The sequence below is a fragment of the Hevea brasiliensis genome, chromosome 13 (genome assembly GCF_030052815.1).
Source record: "Hevea brasiliensis isolate MT/VB/25A 57/8 chromosome 13, ASM3005281v1, whole genome shotgun sequence".
Lineage (NCBI taxonomy): Eukaryota > Viridiplantae > Streptophyta > Magnoliopsida > Malpighiales > Euphorbiaceae > Hevea > Hevea brasiliensis.
In genome coordinates, this window is record NC_079505.1 from 3,553,906 (window position 1) to 3,569,683 (window position 15,778).

The following is a 15,778-nucleotide window of genomic DNA, read 5'->3' on the forward strand; positions in this document are numbered from 1 at the left end:
CTATGAGTATGGACCTTACGATCGAATTACATAAATCTTGTATTATTATTCTTCTCTTTCCTACATAATGTAATTGTGTGATTATTTATATATTTTAAATTTACATGCCTATTATAATAATAGAATTCCAAATACCAACATTGTCTTATCATTTTCGTCAAGTCTTTTTGAGATTTAATATTATAATTCGAATTTAACACATATTAAATATATTAAAATCAAGGTAGACTCATTCAAACTCATCTATAATATTCGAGTCGAGTTAACGCTAAGCTTAAGACTATGAAAGCTTATGAAAAATGAAAGGGGATGGTCCCCTCTACCCAACATTAATTTCTGCCATTTGAAACATTGTTTTTATCTGCACTGAAAGTTACTATACTCTTCCCATAAAATGACATTGATAATGCGAAATTCAGCATGAACGTTACTTGTGGGGTTCAAGGAGCTGTAAGCCCTCAGCATTGCTTTCAGTTCATTAATATTATTTTTTAGATTATTATTAATGTAACCAAATAAAAAATGTTTGAATATATTATATTTGTTTAATATATTATGAGAATATAAAAATCTTGAAATTTAAAGTAGTGAAAATGATTGTATGATTTAACTAATCTCAAATTATTATATATTTTTAATTAATTTTTTATTATCTTGGCATATTTTTATTATTTTTAACATGAAATTTTCATTAAAAATTTAAGAGATAAAAAGTAATACAAATAAAATATGGAGTAACAATAAATTTAAAACATTTACATTCATGCATTATAGTTAAAATATATATATATATTATTTACATATTAATTATTATAATTTATTCTATATGGATTAAATAATAAAATTCCAGAGGCAGAAATGTTCAAAAATCCAGTGTTAATATTCTCTTATGTGAAAGACTGTGAAAGGAAACTACAAATATAATATATACACATAAACCTGTCTCAGTTGTCTTCTGCATTTTCTAATTAACATTCGCCACTTCCTTGTTGAACTTTTATCCAAGAGAAACTTCATTTTGGGGTTGAAATTGCAAAACATAGAATATTTCCAGATGTTTTGAACATGTCACAGAGGTATGGCTGCCCTTTTTAAGCAGGAATTGGCACCCAGGTAGTGCTTGTCTAGAATCTGGGTAGTATTGGATGGTCAGAGGTACTAGGATTCTGTATTAAGCTTTGGAAACTGAAAGAAAGTAGTGAGGTCTCTACAAATGGATCTAGGAAAACAGATTTTCTTGCTGATTATGTGCCTTCAAGTTTTCCTTATAGCAGCAGTTACAGATCCTCAGGACTGTAAGTCACTTTTAACTATCATTTTAACATCCAAACTTATTGGGGTCAACTCCATTTTTGCAATTAATGGGTTCCATCAATTCATTATGGAGAAAGCCAAAATTTTCTATCTTCAAATGCTGCACAGAATAATAGTTTGAGATCACGAAGGAACTTATATGAAGTACATAAAATATGAGATCATGAATTTGCATGCACAATCCAGAATTAATGGAAAGCCTTGCAGCTACTAAACCTCTTAACTGCGTATTGATAATACCTTGCATGAACTTCAAATCAAGCTCAGTGTAAATATACTTACAAATTCATCAAATTCCTAAGCAACATTTATCTGCCTGCACCCATGTGTTCTGTATTGAGAATTCATTTTAAGTGTTTAACCTATTTCTGATACCTGATGCAGTCGCTGCTCTGTCTGCTGTCAAGAGTAACTGGCAGAACACACCACCCAATTGGATCAGCATTGATCCTTGTGGGGGCAGTTGGGAAGGAATACAATGCTCCAATTCACGTATCACATCCATGTAACACACTTGTTCTCCTTTTCTCATTCATTAGCCTGATTTCCTCTTTATCAAGTGCTTATGGCTAAACTGAACACTTGCCATTTTAAGAGTATTGTCAGGCATGGGTTTGACGGGAACACTGACAGCAGACATTGGAAATTTACCCAAGCTACAAAATCTGTAGGTTCTCCACTTCTCCTCGCTTTTCTCATCCCCATACATCAATAGGTTCTTGATAATCCACTTAAAAAGTTCTTTCTAGTTACACTTCTCCGATGTTCTTTTGCCATTACAATATAATCATAGTAGACTACACAGCTCAGCAGGCTTGACAATGGTAAGAGGAGCAAATATGGACTCCAGTTACCAACTTACCATGGATTCTCACAATCAATCTGCAATAGAAGAGATTTATGCATTGCAATATTTCTATGCGCGTGTATGTACATACCCAGATATGAAATGCTAGAAATATTATGTACAGGTATATGCAAACAAGCACATACTATTTATCACAGCATCCAAGAACCAGCTATTGTGCCTTAGAAACCATCAGGTGGAAGAACTCCTAGCATTTTGCAATGAACACCAGTAACACTTGAATAACCCACCAGAGCATGTGAAGCATTTCAAAGATGAATATTTATATGATGATACGATGCCCTGATTATCAGTTTCCACATGTAGGGATTTATCTCAAAATATGGGTTTGACAGGAACTCTTCCACCAGCAATTGGAAATTTGAAGAACCTTGTATACCTGTAAGAAAGTTGTTATTCTTCCAACTTATGGAGGTACAACCTCATGCTTCACTGCCTAATTTTCTTTTTCATGCCAGATCCCTGGTTGGTTGCAGTTTTCTTGGTCCAATTCCCAACACAATAGGATCTCTAACACAGCTTATCTCATTGTAAGGACTTCTACTATGGTATTCATCTTGCTATTATTTATGGAGGTCACAAAATTGCAGACATGTAATGAGAAGCAATTCTGCCAACTCAAGATGTCTTTTGATTAATTGGAACACAATCTAAAAAATTCTTTTTTTTTTTCAGATGATCTATGCAAATTCATAGATAAAACTTGAACCTACATTGCACCTGTGGATTTTTCATATTTTTAGAACCCCTCTTTTTTCAATTCTTTGCAGATCTTTAGCTTCTAACAAATTCAATGGCGAAATACCACCTTCTATTGGCAATCTGTTGAATCTGTATTGGCTGGATATAACCGACAATAAGCTCACAGGAACAATTCCAGTCTCTAATGAGACTTCACCTGGTTTGGATTTGCTAGTAAATACAGGACACTTGTATGTAACCAAGTATATTCGGTCATATCTTAATTTTATAGTCCTCTATTTTCTCCAACATAATGATTGGCGACTTGATCATTATTTGCAGTCATCTTGGACAAAATCAGCTCACAGGCACAATTCCACCCAAATTATTCAGCTCAAACATGACATTGATACATGTGTAAGTTCTACCGATCAGCTATTCACAGGATCAAATTGCTAATCTGCATGTAGATAGATGAAAAATACAAATGTGACTATCTCACAATGAATGTGCCATTTTCTTACTTCATAAACAGCCTACAAATGTAAGAAAATAGCAAATTTCACAACTGTTATGTTCTTGAAGATATAGAAACTACATATTTAGTACTCGTTGTCAGATTGCATTTTTTGCTATCCCTTGAACTTCTGTATCAGAAAGGCTTAGGACTGAAGAAGTAGAACTAGAACTAAGTCCTTGGACTGCAAAGCACAGGTGCTTGGATTTCAGTCATTAGCTTCCATTTAATAAGAACATACTAAAGTTAGGGCCACATCTAGATTAAATGAAGGGGCTGCCAGTTCTGGTTGTCCAACTTTAACCAAAGACATTTTTTATGATTAAGTCACTTCACAACCTTCTATCCCTAACTGTTTAACAAAAGAGGGAAGTGAGAAGCCGTAAGGAATAAGGACAAAGATAAAGAAGTTGCAATTACTAGGTTCTACATCCTCACAAATTTCAGAAGCATCATCTTAGTAATGAATTATGAAGAAGAATAAAGTTGTGTAAACTTGACCATGAACAAATCTCTAACTGCATAGTAGAATCTATAGAATTAGAATTGAGGAGACCACTTCAGCATTCATGAACTAAAAATTTGCCTTCCTGGGTTGCTGGGCTTTATTCTTCTTTCCAGAAGCATCCTCCTATGTGTATCTTCTGCGAAAAAATAATTTATGCCACAGGTCCAAGGGTAGCCTGCAGAAAAGTTTTCTATATTCAGGAGGTTACCTAGCATTCCAACTGAGCTAATTTAAAGCAATGCCCGTCAAAGAGTTACCAAGATTAAACTTCTCAATTCTCATGATTCAGTGTTTACTTTTGCTCGCATTCTTTAAAATAATAATAATAATAATAATAATAATAATAATAATTCTTCATGCTTTAGATGGCATAAAACATATTCCAGAGGGAGAGGAGAAGGTTGGAGTTTATGAAATTTAGAAAGAAACATCATGCAGATAAGACCACAAGATACGATGTTCTATGATGGCAGGCAAAGTATTACCCTGAAATCTAAAAAACTGAAAATATATAACACTAGTATTTCTAAAGACTAGGTATATTTTCCTGCAGAGTAATTCACATTTGGAAATTAATGAGCTAAGCTTTATTTACTTTTCAATACATCCTAAGCATCTTTAGTTTGCATTCCTAATCCAGAATAGCCTTCTTCTGAAAAGGAGAAAATTATGGAATTAAGTGAAATAGTGTTCAAGGATGCGAACTTGTTGCTTCATCCATCAGAGGAATAAGGATCATTTAATTGATGTTTCTTATCTTATGACTTTGAGCAGGCTTTTAGACAGCAATCAACTAAGTGGCAGCATCCCATCCTCCCTAGAACTGGTACGATCATTGGAACTGATGTGAGTACTCCTAATAACATAACTGTTTCAGGTTGTGCGCTTTCTGCACCACAGCTATCAGTAACTTTGAATTTTTTTTTTCTTTTTGTTTTCTGGCAACAGACGCTTGGATAGGAACTCATTAAATGGACCCGTTCTGCTGGACTTCACAGGCCTAACAAATCTGTCCCAGCTGTAAGAACACAAATAGAAGTTTCTACTAAAATAAAAGTTTCTCTGCTAGCTCCTAAGAATTTTAGGTTATCCACTATTGGTTCCATGCTTTCTCAATAATAATTTCAGTTAATTGTTCTCAGATACTTGTCTAACAATAAACTGACTGGCCCCATGCCCGACCTTAGTGGTATGAACCTAGTCACATATGTGTAAGTAGCCCTGTTTCTGCAAGATCATCAGCAAACACTAAATACCTAAAGTGCATTATGATAAAAAGATGAGTTTTGCAGCTCTTTTTATCATATGCCGGAACACTTGTGCGAAAATACTAAGCATTTTTATTTATTGACCCATATTTGTTTTGCAGGGACATGAGCAATAATAGTTTTGATGCATCATCTATTCCACCATGGTTTTCAAGCTTACAATCCTTGACATCATTGTATATTTCTCTTTCCCTCTGCCACACACATAGGCACACAGCCACACACGCTAACTCAATCCAGCATAGCAATATGAGACGGCATACAGAACAATAAGTATAAAATTGTTTACTAATATAATAAGCAAAAATTTTACTGGCAGAATAATGGAGCGCACACAACTTCAAGGCCAAATACCAGACAGTATCTTTAGTGTTGCCCAAATACAATCAGTGTAAGTATCAACGTGTTCTCTAGTAGCACGACATTCCAATCATTGAATCATAAGGAAAGCAACTGAAAAACTGCAAAATTTTTCTACGTGGTAAACTGAGAGCTGATTAGTATGATTTATGGCAACAGTGTATTGAGCAACAACGAGCTAAATGGCACCTTGGACATTGGCAACAACTATGGCGCACAGTTGGAAGTCATTGATTTGCAGAATAATTCCATTACTGAGTTTGCACAAGGTTCAGGATACAGCAAAACACTTATGTAAGTAACATTCTTTGAAATGTTTTGCCTTTTATTCCCAAAACTACCCATAGGAACTTGCTGTTTTATTGGCCTTTGTATGCTAATGTACAGATCATGTATTACAATTATGTCATTTTTGTAATCTATACAATTTTCTTCAGGCTAAAGGGTAATCCATTTTGTGCAAAGATAGGATCAACAGAAAACTACTGCTCACTTCTGCAACAGCCAAATACTTCATACTCTACACCTCCAAACAATTGTGTCCAACATGACTGCAATTCAGATCAAATTAGCAGTCCCAATTGTAAATGTGCATATCCAATCACAGGAACCATGCACTTCAGATCTATTTCCTTCTCAGACTTGGGAAATGCAAGCTACTACATTTCTCTACAAGCCTCAATGATGGATGCCTTTCAATCTAATCAGTTTCCTGTGGATTCAATTGCTCTAAGTGACCCAATCATGGATGAGTATGATTACCTAGACTTGAGGATAGAAGTCTTTACATCTAATAGTGACAGTTTTAACAGAACAGGATTTTCTATGATTACATCTCAGCTGAACAACCTAACATTTTTCCAGCGTCCAAGTTCTTTCGGACCATTCTATTTCACTCTTGATAACAATGGTTATTTTTCAGGTAAACTATATTATGCATGAACTAAACTAGTGTTTGTTCACATAGATTTTACAGTCTCCGAAACATAACAGAATATGCCAATTCTAAGAAACTACTCTACAGTACTATTAAGATTCAAGAGTTTCGTGTCCAAACAACTGAGATTCAAAACACTCCAAATTCTTGTACACCATAAAATTAGCCCTCAGAAATTTTTGACCATCTAGCTCAATGTAATGCATGAATGCTGTGCAGGACCAAACAAATCATCAAATAAAGGAATCATCATTGGAGCAGCCATTGGTAGTTCTATACTAGTGCTGCTATTACTTGTGGCCGGAATTTATGCATTCAAACAAAGAAGAAAAGCTGATACAGCTACTGAGGAAGCTATCCGTCTAAGAGATCCATTTGGTAATGAAAAACCAAGATTTCCCAACTTTATGATAGGGAACCCCATGAAATTGCTCACTATTCCTTTTTTGTACACATGCAGCATCCTGGGACCGAAATGAAAGTGCTGGAAGCCGTCCACAAATAAATGGAGTGAGATGTTTCACCTTTGAAGAGCTTAAAAAATGCACTAACAATTTTTCAGATGCCAACATTATTGGAATTGGGGGATATGGGAAGGTGAGTTAATATATTGGCATGGATTTTTTTTTTTTTTATCTTCCTAATTCTTTCTGGGAAGTAGTAAAAGGGAAACAGATGGTTTACATAGATTAAGACAGGGGCTCACAATTCTGGAGAGGATCTGCAAGGCCTGGTTAGGGAACTATGAGGTCCTTCCCACACATATATTCTTCACTTAGCCAAGGTTTTCAAATGGTTGATTTTCACTTCACTTCTCACTCAAACCCAACAACATAATGGCACAAGATATTTAAATTTTCATAAAAAAAAAAGTTTATAATTAGCAAAATAAGCACCGAAAAAATACATTTTAAAAGCCAAACTAGTTTTTGAGGGTGTAGTTAGTTTACTAAAACATCACCTGCTATTACTTCTTGGATGTATGGCATCTTTTTCAGAACCTTATAAACAATATCAATACTAAGGCACTGCTGATAAATTTGTTTCTGTTCTGTCACGTTAAGGTATGTAGTGGCAGTAGCAACAACACGTTAAGGTAAGTTAAGTAGAACGAATACAGAATATATACATTGCAAGTTCAGTGAAGGCCAAACTGGTGATAGGGAAGGAGTTAGTTTGGATGGAGTGGTACTGTCCCAAAGTAATCACTTTAAATATCTCGGCTTAGTCCTTCAAGTAGATGGGGAATGTGAGGAGGATGTTAGTCATAGGATTAAAGCCGGATGGTTAAAGTGAAGACGTGCCACGGGAATTTTATGTGATCGCAAGATTCCCAATAAGTTGAAAAGAAAATTTTACCGTACAGCCATAGGACCGGCCATGTTATATGGTAGTGAGTGTTGGACACTGAAGGAGTCGTATACGTCTAAGATAAGAGTTGCAGAGATGAGAATGTTAAGGTGGATGAGTGGCCATACTAGACTAGATAAAGTCCGTAATGAGAGTATTAGAGAAAAGATAGGAGTGGTGCCAATTGAGGATAAGTTGAGAGAAGGGAGATTGAGGTGGTTTGGTCATGTGAAGCGTAGACATACAAAGGCTCCAGTTAGACAAGTAGAGCACATTAGATTAGAGGATAGAAAAAAAAAGGGGTAGACCTAAATTGACTTGGATGAGAGTAGTACAACATCACCTAGAAGCATTACACATTTCTGAGGATTTAACCCAAAATCATTTAGAGTGGAGAAAGCGAATCCATATAGCCGATCCCAAATTTTTGAGATAAAGGCTTAGTTGAGTTGAGGATCAAAATATTTGAGCACTACCACTGTCAGACAGAAGGACTAGTAATCATATTTAAAATGATAGCATGTTCTTCTATTTTTATTTAATATGTTGTTGAGCAAAATTCTTTCTCATCCAATTTTTGGCATCCAATTTGCAATGTGTCCTCAGGTTTATCGAGGAATTCTTACTGGTGGGAAAGTAGTTGCTATAAAAAGAGCTCAACAAGGGTCATTGCAGGGTAATGTTGAGTTCAAAACTGAGATTGAGCTTCTATCAAGGGTTCATCACAAGAATCTAGTCAGCCTAGTGGGTTTCTGTTATGAGCTAGATGAACAGATGCTGGTCTATGAGCATATTTCAAATGGTACTCTAAAGGATAGCATTTCAGGTATCTTCAAAACAGCTCTTAAAATGAATATCAGTACTTGTTGAGACTCAGTTTCTGAATTCACAAAAGGTAAATCAAATGGCTATCCTTACTGAATGAGTATCATAATAATCATCAATATAAGAGAATAGTTTTACAACTTAAATCAAACCATGCCTCATGTGCATTAAACCTCAACTACTAATGAGCCTATCAAGCCAACTAGAGTTCTACTCCAGCTTTGCTTAAAATGTTAATGAGCTCCTGTATAAGATAGAGTTGCTTAGTTTGTCAATTGTCACGCAATCAATTGTGAAAGAAGTAGTTTGCAACCCTAGTTAACTCTCTTCAATTTAGGATCTCCTACCATACTGGGGACTTCCTCATTAACCCCTCATTCCTTCCACTACACCAGATCAGAAAACTGCAGACCAGATGAATTTATATTAGGTACGAAACCAATCCCAGTAAAAACAAAATAAAACTGAAAATAAGGCACCTGGCCAGTGACAAATTTTTAAAAGACGTGTTATTCCATGTGCAAAAGGCCACATCAGAATCAAAAGACTCCTTTTATCCGGAGCATTACAAATTTTAATGCAATTCCCAGTTTTTCATTTGACAATCAACTAATGAATTATGCAGGTAAGTCAGGTATCCAGTTAGGTTGGGCAAGGAGACTTCGAATAGCCCTTGACTCAGCCAGAGGTCTCGCTTATTTGCATGAGCTTGCCAACCCACCCATCATCCACAGAGACATTAAGTCAACTAACATTCTATTGGATGATCAATTAACTGCAAAAGTAGCTGACTTTGGTCTATCAAAGCTTTTGGACCACACTGAGGGTCATGTTAGTACTCAGGTCAAAGGCACAATGGTTAGTACATCATCTTTCCAATAAGTTCTTTTTTTTTTTTCCTTTTCATTATTCTTAAGGAAGAAAATATGAAAATAGAGAATCAAGGTCCAGATTATTTGAGATATGACTAAATTCTATTTGCTCAAAAAAAAACATCTAATATTATGTAACTATATCAACAACCCTCAATGGGAGAATGAGAAGAATCTCCAACAAGAACAGTTACAAAAATTTAATAAAAGAAGCAAACTAATCCCTAATACATAAAAGATAAAAATATATGTTTTTATTGATGAAAATCCACTGTATTTGTCCAGTGCCCACCCTCCAATTTGCAGAAAAAAAGATATAATAAAAGTTACATTTAATGGCATGGGATAGTAATAATTTCACATAGTAATGCATACATAGGAAAGGTTTTTAGAACATTTTTCCAAACTCTTCAGACACTAATGGAGTCTTGGTAACTATTTTATAATAATAGTGTTAGGAATATTAACAAAATAGAACGAGATTTGTGAAAGACAAATATCATTTCTTTTTCACCACTCTGTGGGTAGTTCCGGACCTAACCCTGAGAAGGCACCACAAGAATGCACAATCCTATTTCCAGAAGCCTAAGGGGTTTCCATTATCTAGATGATAATTGCAGAAAAATAACCTGGTATCCTGCAGCAAGGCGCATGAAGGAAGACATTGGATCAAAGGCAAAGAAAAAAGAAAAACAATGTCTAGAATGACAAGATTATCTTGTCAAACAAATCCAACTGCATGTCTTTAAAACATATTAAGAATTGAATAGTTTATTAAATCCATGTAGGATAAAGGCCAGAGTTTAATGAAGATTCCAATAAGCAAAATGTGGAATTTCATTGAGAGTAGATTCTCATTATTGGTGCAGGGCTATATGGATCCTGAATATTTCATGACCCAGCAGTTAACTGATAAAAGCGATGTTTATAGTTTTGGAGTGATAATGTTGGAATTAGTTACTGGCAGAAATCCAATACACCATGGAAGACATATTGTGACAGTGGTCAGGATGGCAATGGATAAGACAAAAGATTTATACAACCTCCATGAGATCCTTGATCCTGCCATTAGCGTGGGCAACACATTGAAAGGTTTAGAAAAGTTTGTAGATCTGGCAATCAGGTGTGTTGAAGAATGGAGAGCCAACAGGCCTGCAATGGGAGAGGTGGTCAAAGAGATAGAGAACATAGCAGAGCAGGCTGGTCTGGACTATGATGTTGAAATGCTATCTACCTCTGCAAGTCATTATGATTCAAACGAAGGAACCTCCCTGACAACAAAAAGTTCTTTGAGTACAGTGGAAGTTTTCCACATTCTGAGATAAAACTTCAACAATAAAGTGCTTTACATTTGATGTCCTATACTTAGTAGTAATTGGCTGGCACCCCATGTTTACCTTGGATCAAACATGCCAATTTTGTTACAACTTTTTGTGATATCTGTAAAATAGCAGGGCGCTTTGAATTATATTATCATCCTTTGATTTCCCCATAAAGACTTGTCTAAATGTAGATATTTCAGCCATTTGATTATTTCCTTAACCACACACACAAAAATGCTTCTTTGTATGGTAGTCCTTTATAATTTTTATGGCATTCTTGTTAATTGTTCTGAGTGATTTAAAGCCAAGATTTCTTTCAAGACTGCTATCTTATTTTATGATCATTATGTTTCACTGATTTTTGGTTTCTGTAATTTCCTGTCAATTTCACAAAGAAATTATTCAACATTAAGGCCTGAAGTGGACTGGAGGTTATTATCAATACTTTTGATCAGTTCTTTGTTACTAGCACCTACTACCTTGTCCATATTCAGGTTTGTGACAAATCCACTATAAATCTGCTCACCAGAAAAATTTTCAGCTCAATAATAGAGAGCATTCAGAAACAGTAGTCCAAATTAATCAATTTTCATTCTAACTGCCTAAACTTTTTGGAATTTCCAATTTGGATGCATAGTTTTTTTTTTTTTTTTCTTTAAACAAAACGAAAAACTTGCAACTAAGTGGCTTTTCATATGGATAAAAATGACATAAAATTTGTCTTTATTTTTCATAGAAGAAGACATATTGGCTACTTTAATGGATGGAAAAAAATATATATACCATTTGTTCATTGGTTCAATGGACAAGTCACAAGTAGATTTTTGAACTATCTAATCCTCCTTTTTTTTCTCCATTGAGTATGTCAAACGCAAGACAGGACAACTTTTTGTCTAGTTTGTCTTGTCTCTTGTCCCATATTGTCTGGTCCATTGCATTGCTTGAGCCCTCATATACCCCTGCATGTTGACTGTTTTTCTCACTCTCGTTGTCTCTTTATTTTTGAATCCTAAATCTCAATTCTTTTATGCGATGATGTTTTAAGTTGGTTAAATTTTCAATGAAGGAACAATTTTATTTTCATTTTAGACCAAAAATAAATTCCTAATAAATAAAAACATTTCATAATTTACAAAGAGAGAAAGGGAGAAGGGAGGGAAGGGATGGAGAGTCATGTCTCACTCATGTGACGCATATTTTATTTTCTAATTAAAATAATTCATATGTGCACTTAAATGGAAAATTAAGCAACAGTATGTAATATTTAATCAATCACAACACTTCAAATAACCAGAAAAGTGCCAATAAACTTGATTGTAAATTTTTTATAAGTTTAAACATTCAATTGCACCAGCAAAAAAGGGGGTAGGGAGAAATTCAGGCACTTAATAGAAAATTATAAAAATTTTAGGCACCAAGAGTGCTATTATCTCAAACTCATGCCCTACAAAATGGGTAATCTGATTCTCAACCGAATTCGTTAAGTACCAAAATTGACTCAGTGGCCATCTTGTTCAAACTTGGTTACTATAGTTTTGTTTCTTGTACATACATTCAAATCTAAATAGATCACTAGACCAGACAGTGCAAACTACAGTTTGAAATTGTGGGTATGAAAAGGGTAATAGAAAATAACATGGCACACGATGCATATTCAGTCTGAACAAAAGGAAAACAACGCATGAAATATATCAGAGAACACTAGATTGTTGGAATTCCAGAACTGCCAGCATATTTGAATAATCATGAAATGAAATTAGTGTCCCCAATGTACTTTTACAAGTAAATCATAAACAATAAGAATAAAGTTTCACTCATTTCTCGTTTTAACTTAAGTCATGACCACTCCCTATCACTGTCAAGATACTCTACTCCTTTTGATTTTGCGACTTCCTTCATTTTTCATATTACTGGCAGTAATAAGTTTATAATCAGAGCAAGGCATTTGACTTAGCTTCCCAAACCTTTGCTCATAGAAGTGCCATAATTCTGCCCTGATAACAAAGAGAATGAAGTGAGAAAATTAATTTACTTAGATCAATTGAAGAATTATGAAGACTAGTTGAAAAAGCGTGAGGGCTACTGCATAATGTACCAGTAGGCTAAGAATTGGAAGGGTGCATATTTTCCGTATATCTTTTCAACATCCCTTTGAACTGTTTGAATTGTAGAATCTTTGGCATGGACCTGCACTGACAACTCTCAGACCTTGGAAGCACGTGTCAACAGTTAACAAAGCATGAGAACAAAAAAAGGGAAAAAAAATACCTGTTTTAGATGCCTCACTGTTTCAGAATCAGTAGGAATAACATGATAAAATCCCATGCACATAAGCACATTTGCACGCGTGAATGGACCAAACCCATCAATTTCTCTGAGCTGATCAGCCAATTTACTATAGCTGGATATGCTCCCTCCATTGCAAACTTCTTCAAGTTCCTCCATTGGAATCCTCCCTTCAACAATATCCTGGGAAAGTTTTATTATTCGACCTGCTCTATAGCCAAGACCACAGCGCTTTGCCAGAAATCTATCATCAAGGATTGCTAGTTCCGTTGGACTTGGAAAATTACAAATTGGTTGGTGTGCAAAATGCTGTGTCATCTTATGAGATTGAAGAACAGAAGTTTCAAAGGAACTGGTTTCGAAAACTTTATTTGCTGCCTCACATGATTTGTAATTGCCAGAGGAATCACCTTCTATACAACGAAGAGAGAAGTTTGGTCTTAAATTTGCTATCTTCATTTGCGCATCATCCATTGTCAAGCAAGTGTCAGCTTCCAAATCCATATCCGTACCCAGAAACTTATTTGTTAAATTTGTGGATACTTTGGAAGCTCTGAGCTTCCTCTTGGACTCTTTTCCAGCAGGTGTTTTAGGACTGAAATTGTTTGTATCAGTTTGTTGATTCTTGGTACTTGCATTCACACTGCATGATTGAAACTGCAGTTCCAGTTGAAGCTTACAGAGAGCTCTGGCCATGCTTAGAGTCCTTGACCATCTGCCAAGAGCAATAAGATATTTAAACAAGAGAAACGCAAAAATTAAACATTATACAATAAAACAAGTTGAAAATATCCTCCTTGCGACAATATGTCAAACAGCATAAAGGCATCAGAAGAGGGAGGTTACTGGCAATTGCAAAGGAGAATGCACTTGACCATGTCTTCAAACAAAGTAGGAGACCTAAACACTCTTCCACTGAAACCTTTAATCCAATTACACTCTTCCTCTCCCAATGCAGCTGCAATCTTTCTAAACTCTCTAGCATTCCATTCATCCATATCCGACAATCTGAGCATCCTCACCACCTGACCCACAATCGACGCTCGATGTTGTGGGGAGAGCGAACACCGTGGACGCGCACAAGGAGAGAATGAGGAAGATCGGAGGGATGGGAGATAGAGACCATGAGGGAATGAAAAGGATGATGGAGATGCAAAGGGCGAGAGAAGGTGCGAGAGAGAGAGTCCCAGTGATTGGGAGACATCATGAAGAACCCATGGCTGCATATTGTTTTCTCTAAATCAAACGTCTCTGCTGCATCTCCAAGTGGAATCTCTATCGCTACTACGCCTTCTTCTGCCTCTTCTTCCCTTTCTCCCATCCCTCCCACCAAATTTTTAATTCCCGGTGGTTGTGGACTGCGAAGCGTGAGTGTAAAAGCACTATCGTTCGTCCTGGGTAAATTGCAATTCCCATACCTGAGTTTTGAAGTGTGTTTCATTTATACCCTTAAAATTCAAAAATTTCCATGAAAATCTTTTAAATTTATTTTCTTTCCACAGAAATCCTTCTAACAAAATTCCAATCTCATTTAAAGATTATGGTGAAATTTGTAAATCACTCATTAAGAGAAACAATTGATAGACTCAAACTATAATCCTAATAAAAATTCGTTAAATCTTACAAATTGAAACAATTTTATTAGCTGTATAGCTCTAATTTTTCTGGGTATCGTTATATCTCAAAATTCAACAACCAAACAAAACTTTGTTCCCTTTCTTCAATTCTATACGGCCTCTTGAATTTCCATATCTTCATCACATTCCTCCCCTTCCTCCTTTAATCTTCCTTTATTGGTCCATTTGACATTTCTATGGCTTTCTTTTAGAACTTTTATCCTTTTCCCTCTTTGAAATCTCAATATTTAGTAAAGCCTAATATAATATAATATAATAAATTATATAATAAAATTAATATAATATAATTTTTATGTTTAGTTGTAAAATAAAAATATAAATAAAATAATATAATAATAATTTTAATTTTAATATTTAATTAATTTATAATATTAATAATAAGTGATAATGATCGTAATAATTAGTAATGAAATGGTAGTGATAGCTAAGTAATAACACCGGTGATGATAGAGATAGGAATGATTAGATGATGACAGTGATAATGGTGAATCGGTGGTAAAAGTGATAATACCTAAACAGTGACAGTATAATAAAGAGTAATAATGGTTGATTATTGGGGCTTTATTTGGATTATTGTCTCTATTTCATTAGGGGGAATGGCTAGATGGCTTTATGGTCGATTTTATTAAAGATTTTGCAGAGGCCCACTCTTGGGCATGTCATGGCCAGTCATGTTCATAATTTCTTTTGCGGATGGTGATCTTTGTTGGGGTTATGGTGGGATGGGCATGGAAGCCTAAATGGGCCAAATTGGGTAGAATGATATTGGATTCTTCACTTACCAAAGGACTCTACAAACAGAATAGCATCACCGATATCATCCTCGATCCATTCCTTAAATTCGTTGAAGATTCAGTTGCCCAATTTCATCACTTGGGTTGTCGACTATGGGTTTCAAAAGGACTCTTCTCTCTCTCTCTCTCTCTCTCTCTCTCTCTCTCTCTCTCTCTATATATATATATATATATATATATATATAATCATTCATACTTGATTAAGGTTTAAATATCTTTAAAATAAAGTAAAATAATTA

General features: G+C 35.1%; 1 protein-coding gene and 1 pseudogene across 2 annotated transcripts; one reads left to right on the forward strand and one right to left on the reverse strand.

The window, feature by feature from the left end:
- The first annotated feature begins 870 nt into the window (after nucleotides 1-870).
- LOC131171770 (leucine-rich repeat receptor protein kinase HPCA1-like) lies at nucleotides 871-11,125 on the forward strand (annotated as a pseudogene).
- Nucleotides 11,126-12,609: 1,484 nt separating this feature from the next.
- LOC131171771 (uncharacterized) lies at nucleotides 12,610-14,378 on the reverse strand. Of its 2 annotated transcripts, none has more exons than XM_058131672.1 (4): nucleotides 13,955-14,378; nucleotides 13,091-13,823; nucleotides 12,918-13,009; nucleotides 12,610-12,811 (listed from the first exon to the last, which is right to left on the reverse strand). In XM_058131672.1, coding segments are annotated over exons 1-4 (1,206 nt in total). In that variant the 5' UTR covers nucleotides 14,335-14,378; the 3' UTR covers nucleotides 12,610-12,810. The 2 variants fall into 2 exon arrangements, with proteins under 2 accessions (XP_057987655.1, XP_057987654.1); XM_058131671.1 differs by having other exon boundaries at nucleotides 12,610-12,816; nucleotides 13,955-14,377.
- Between the last annotated feature and the right edge of the window lie 1,400 nt (nucleotides 14,379-15,778).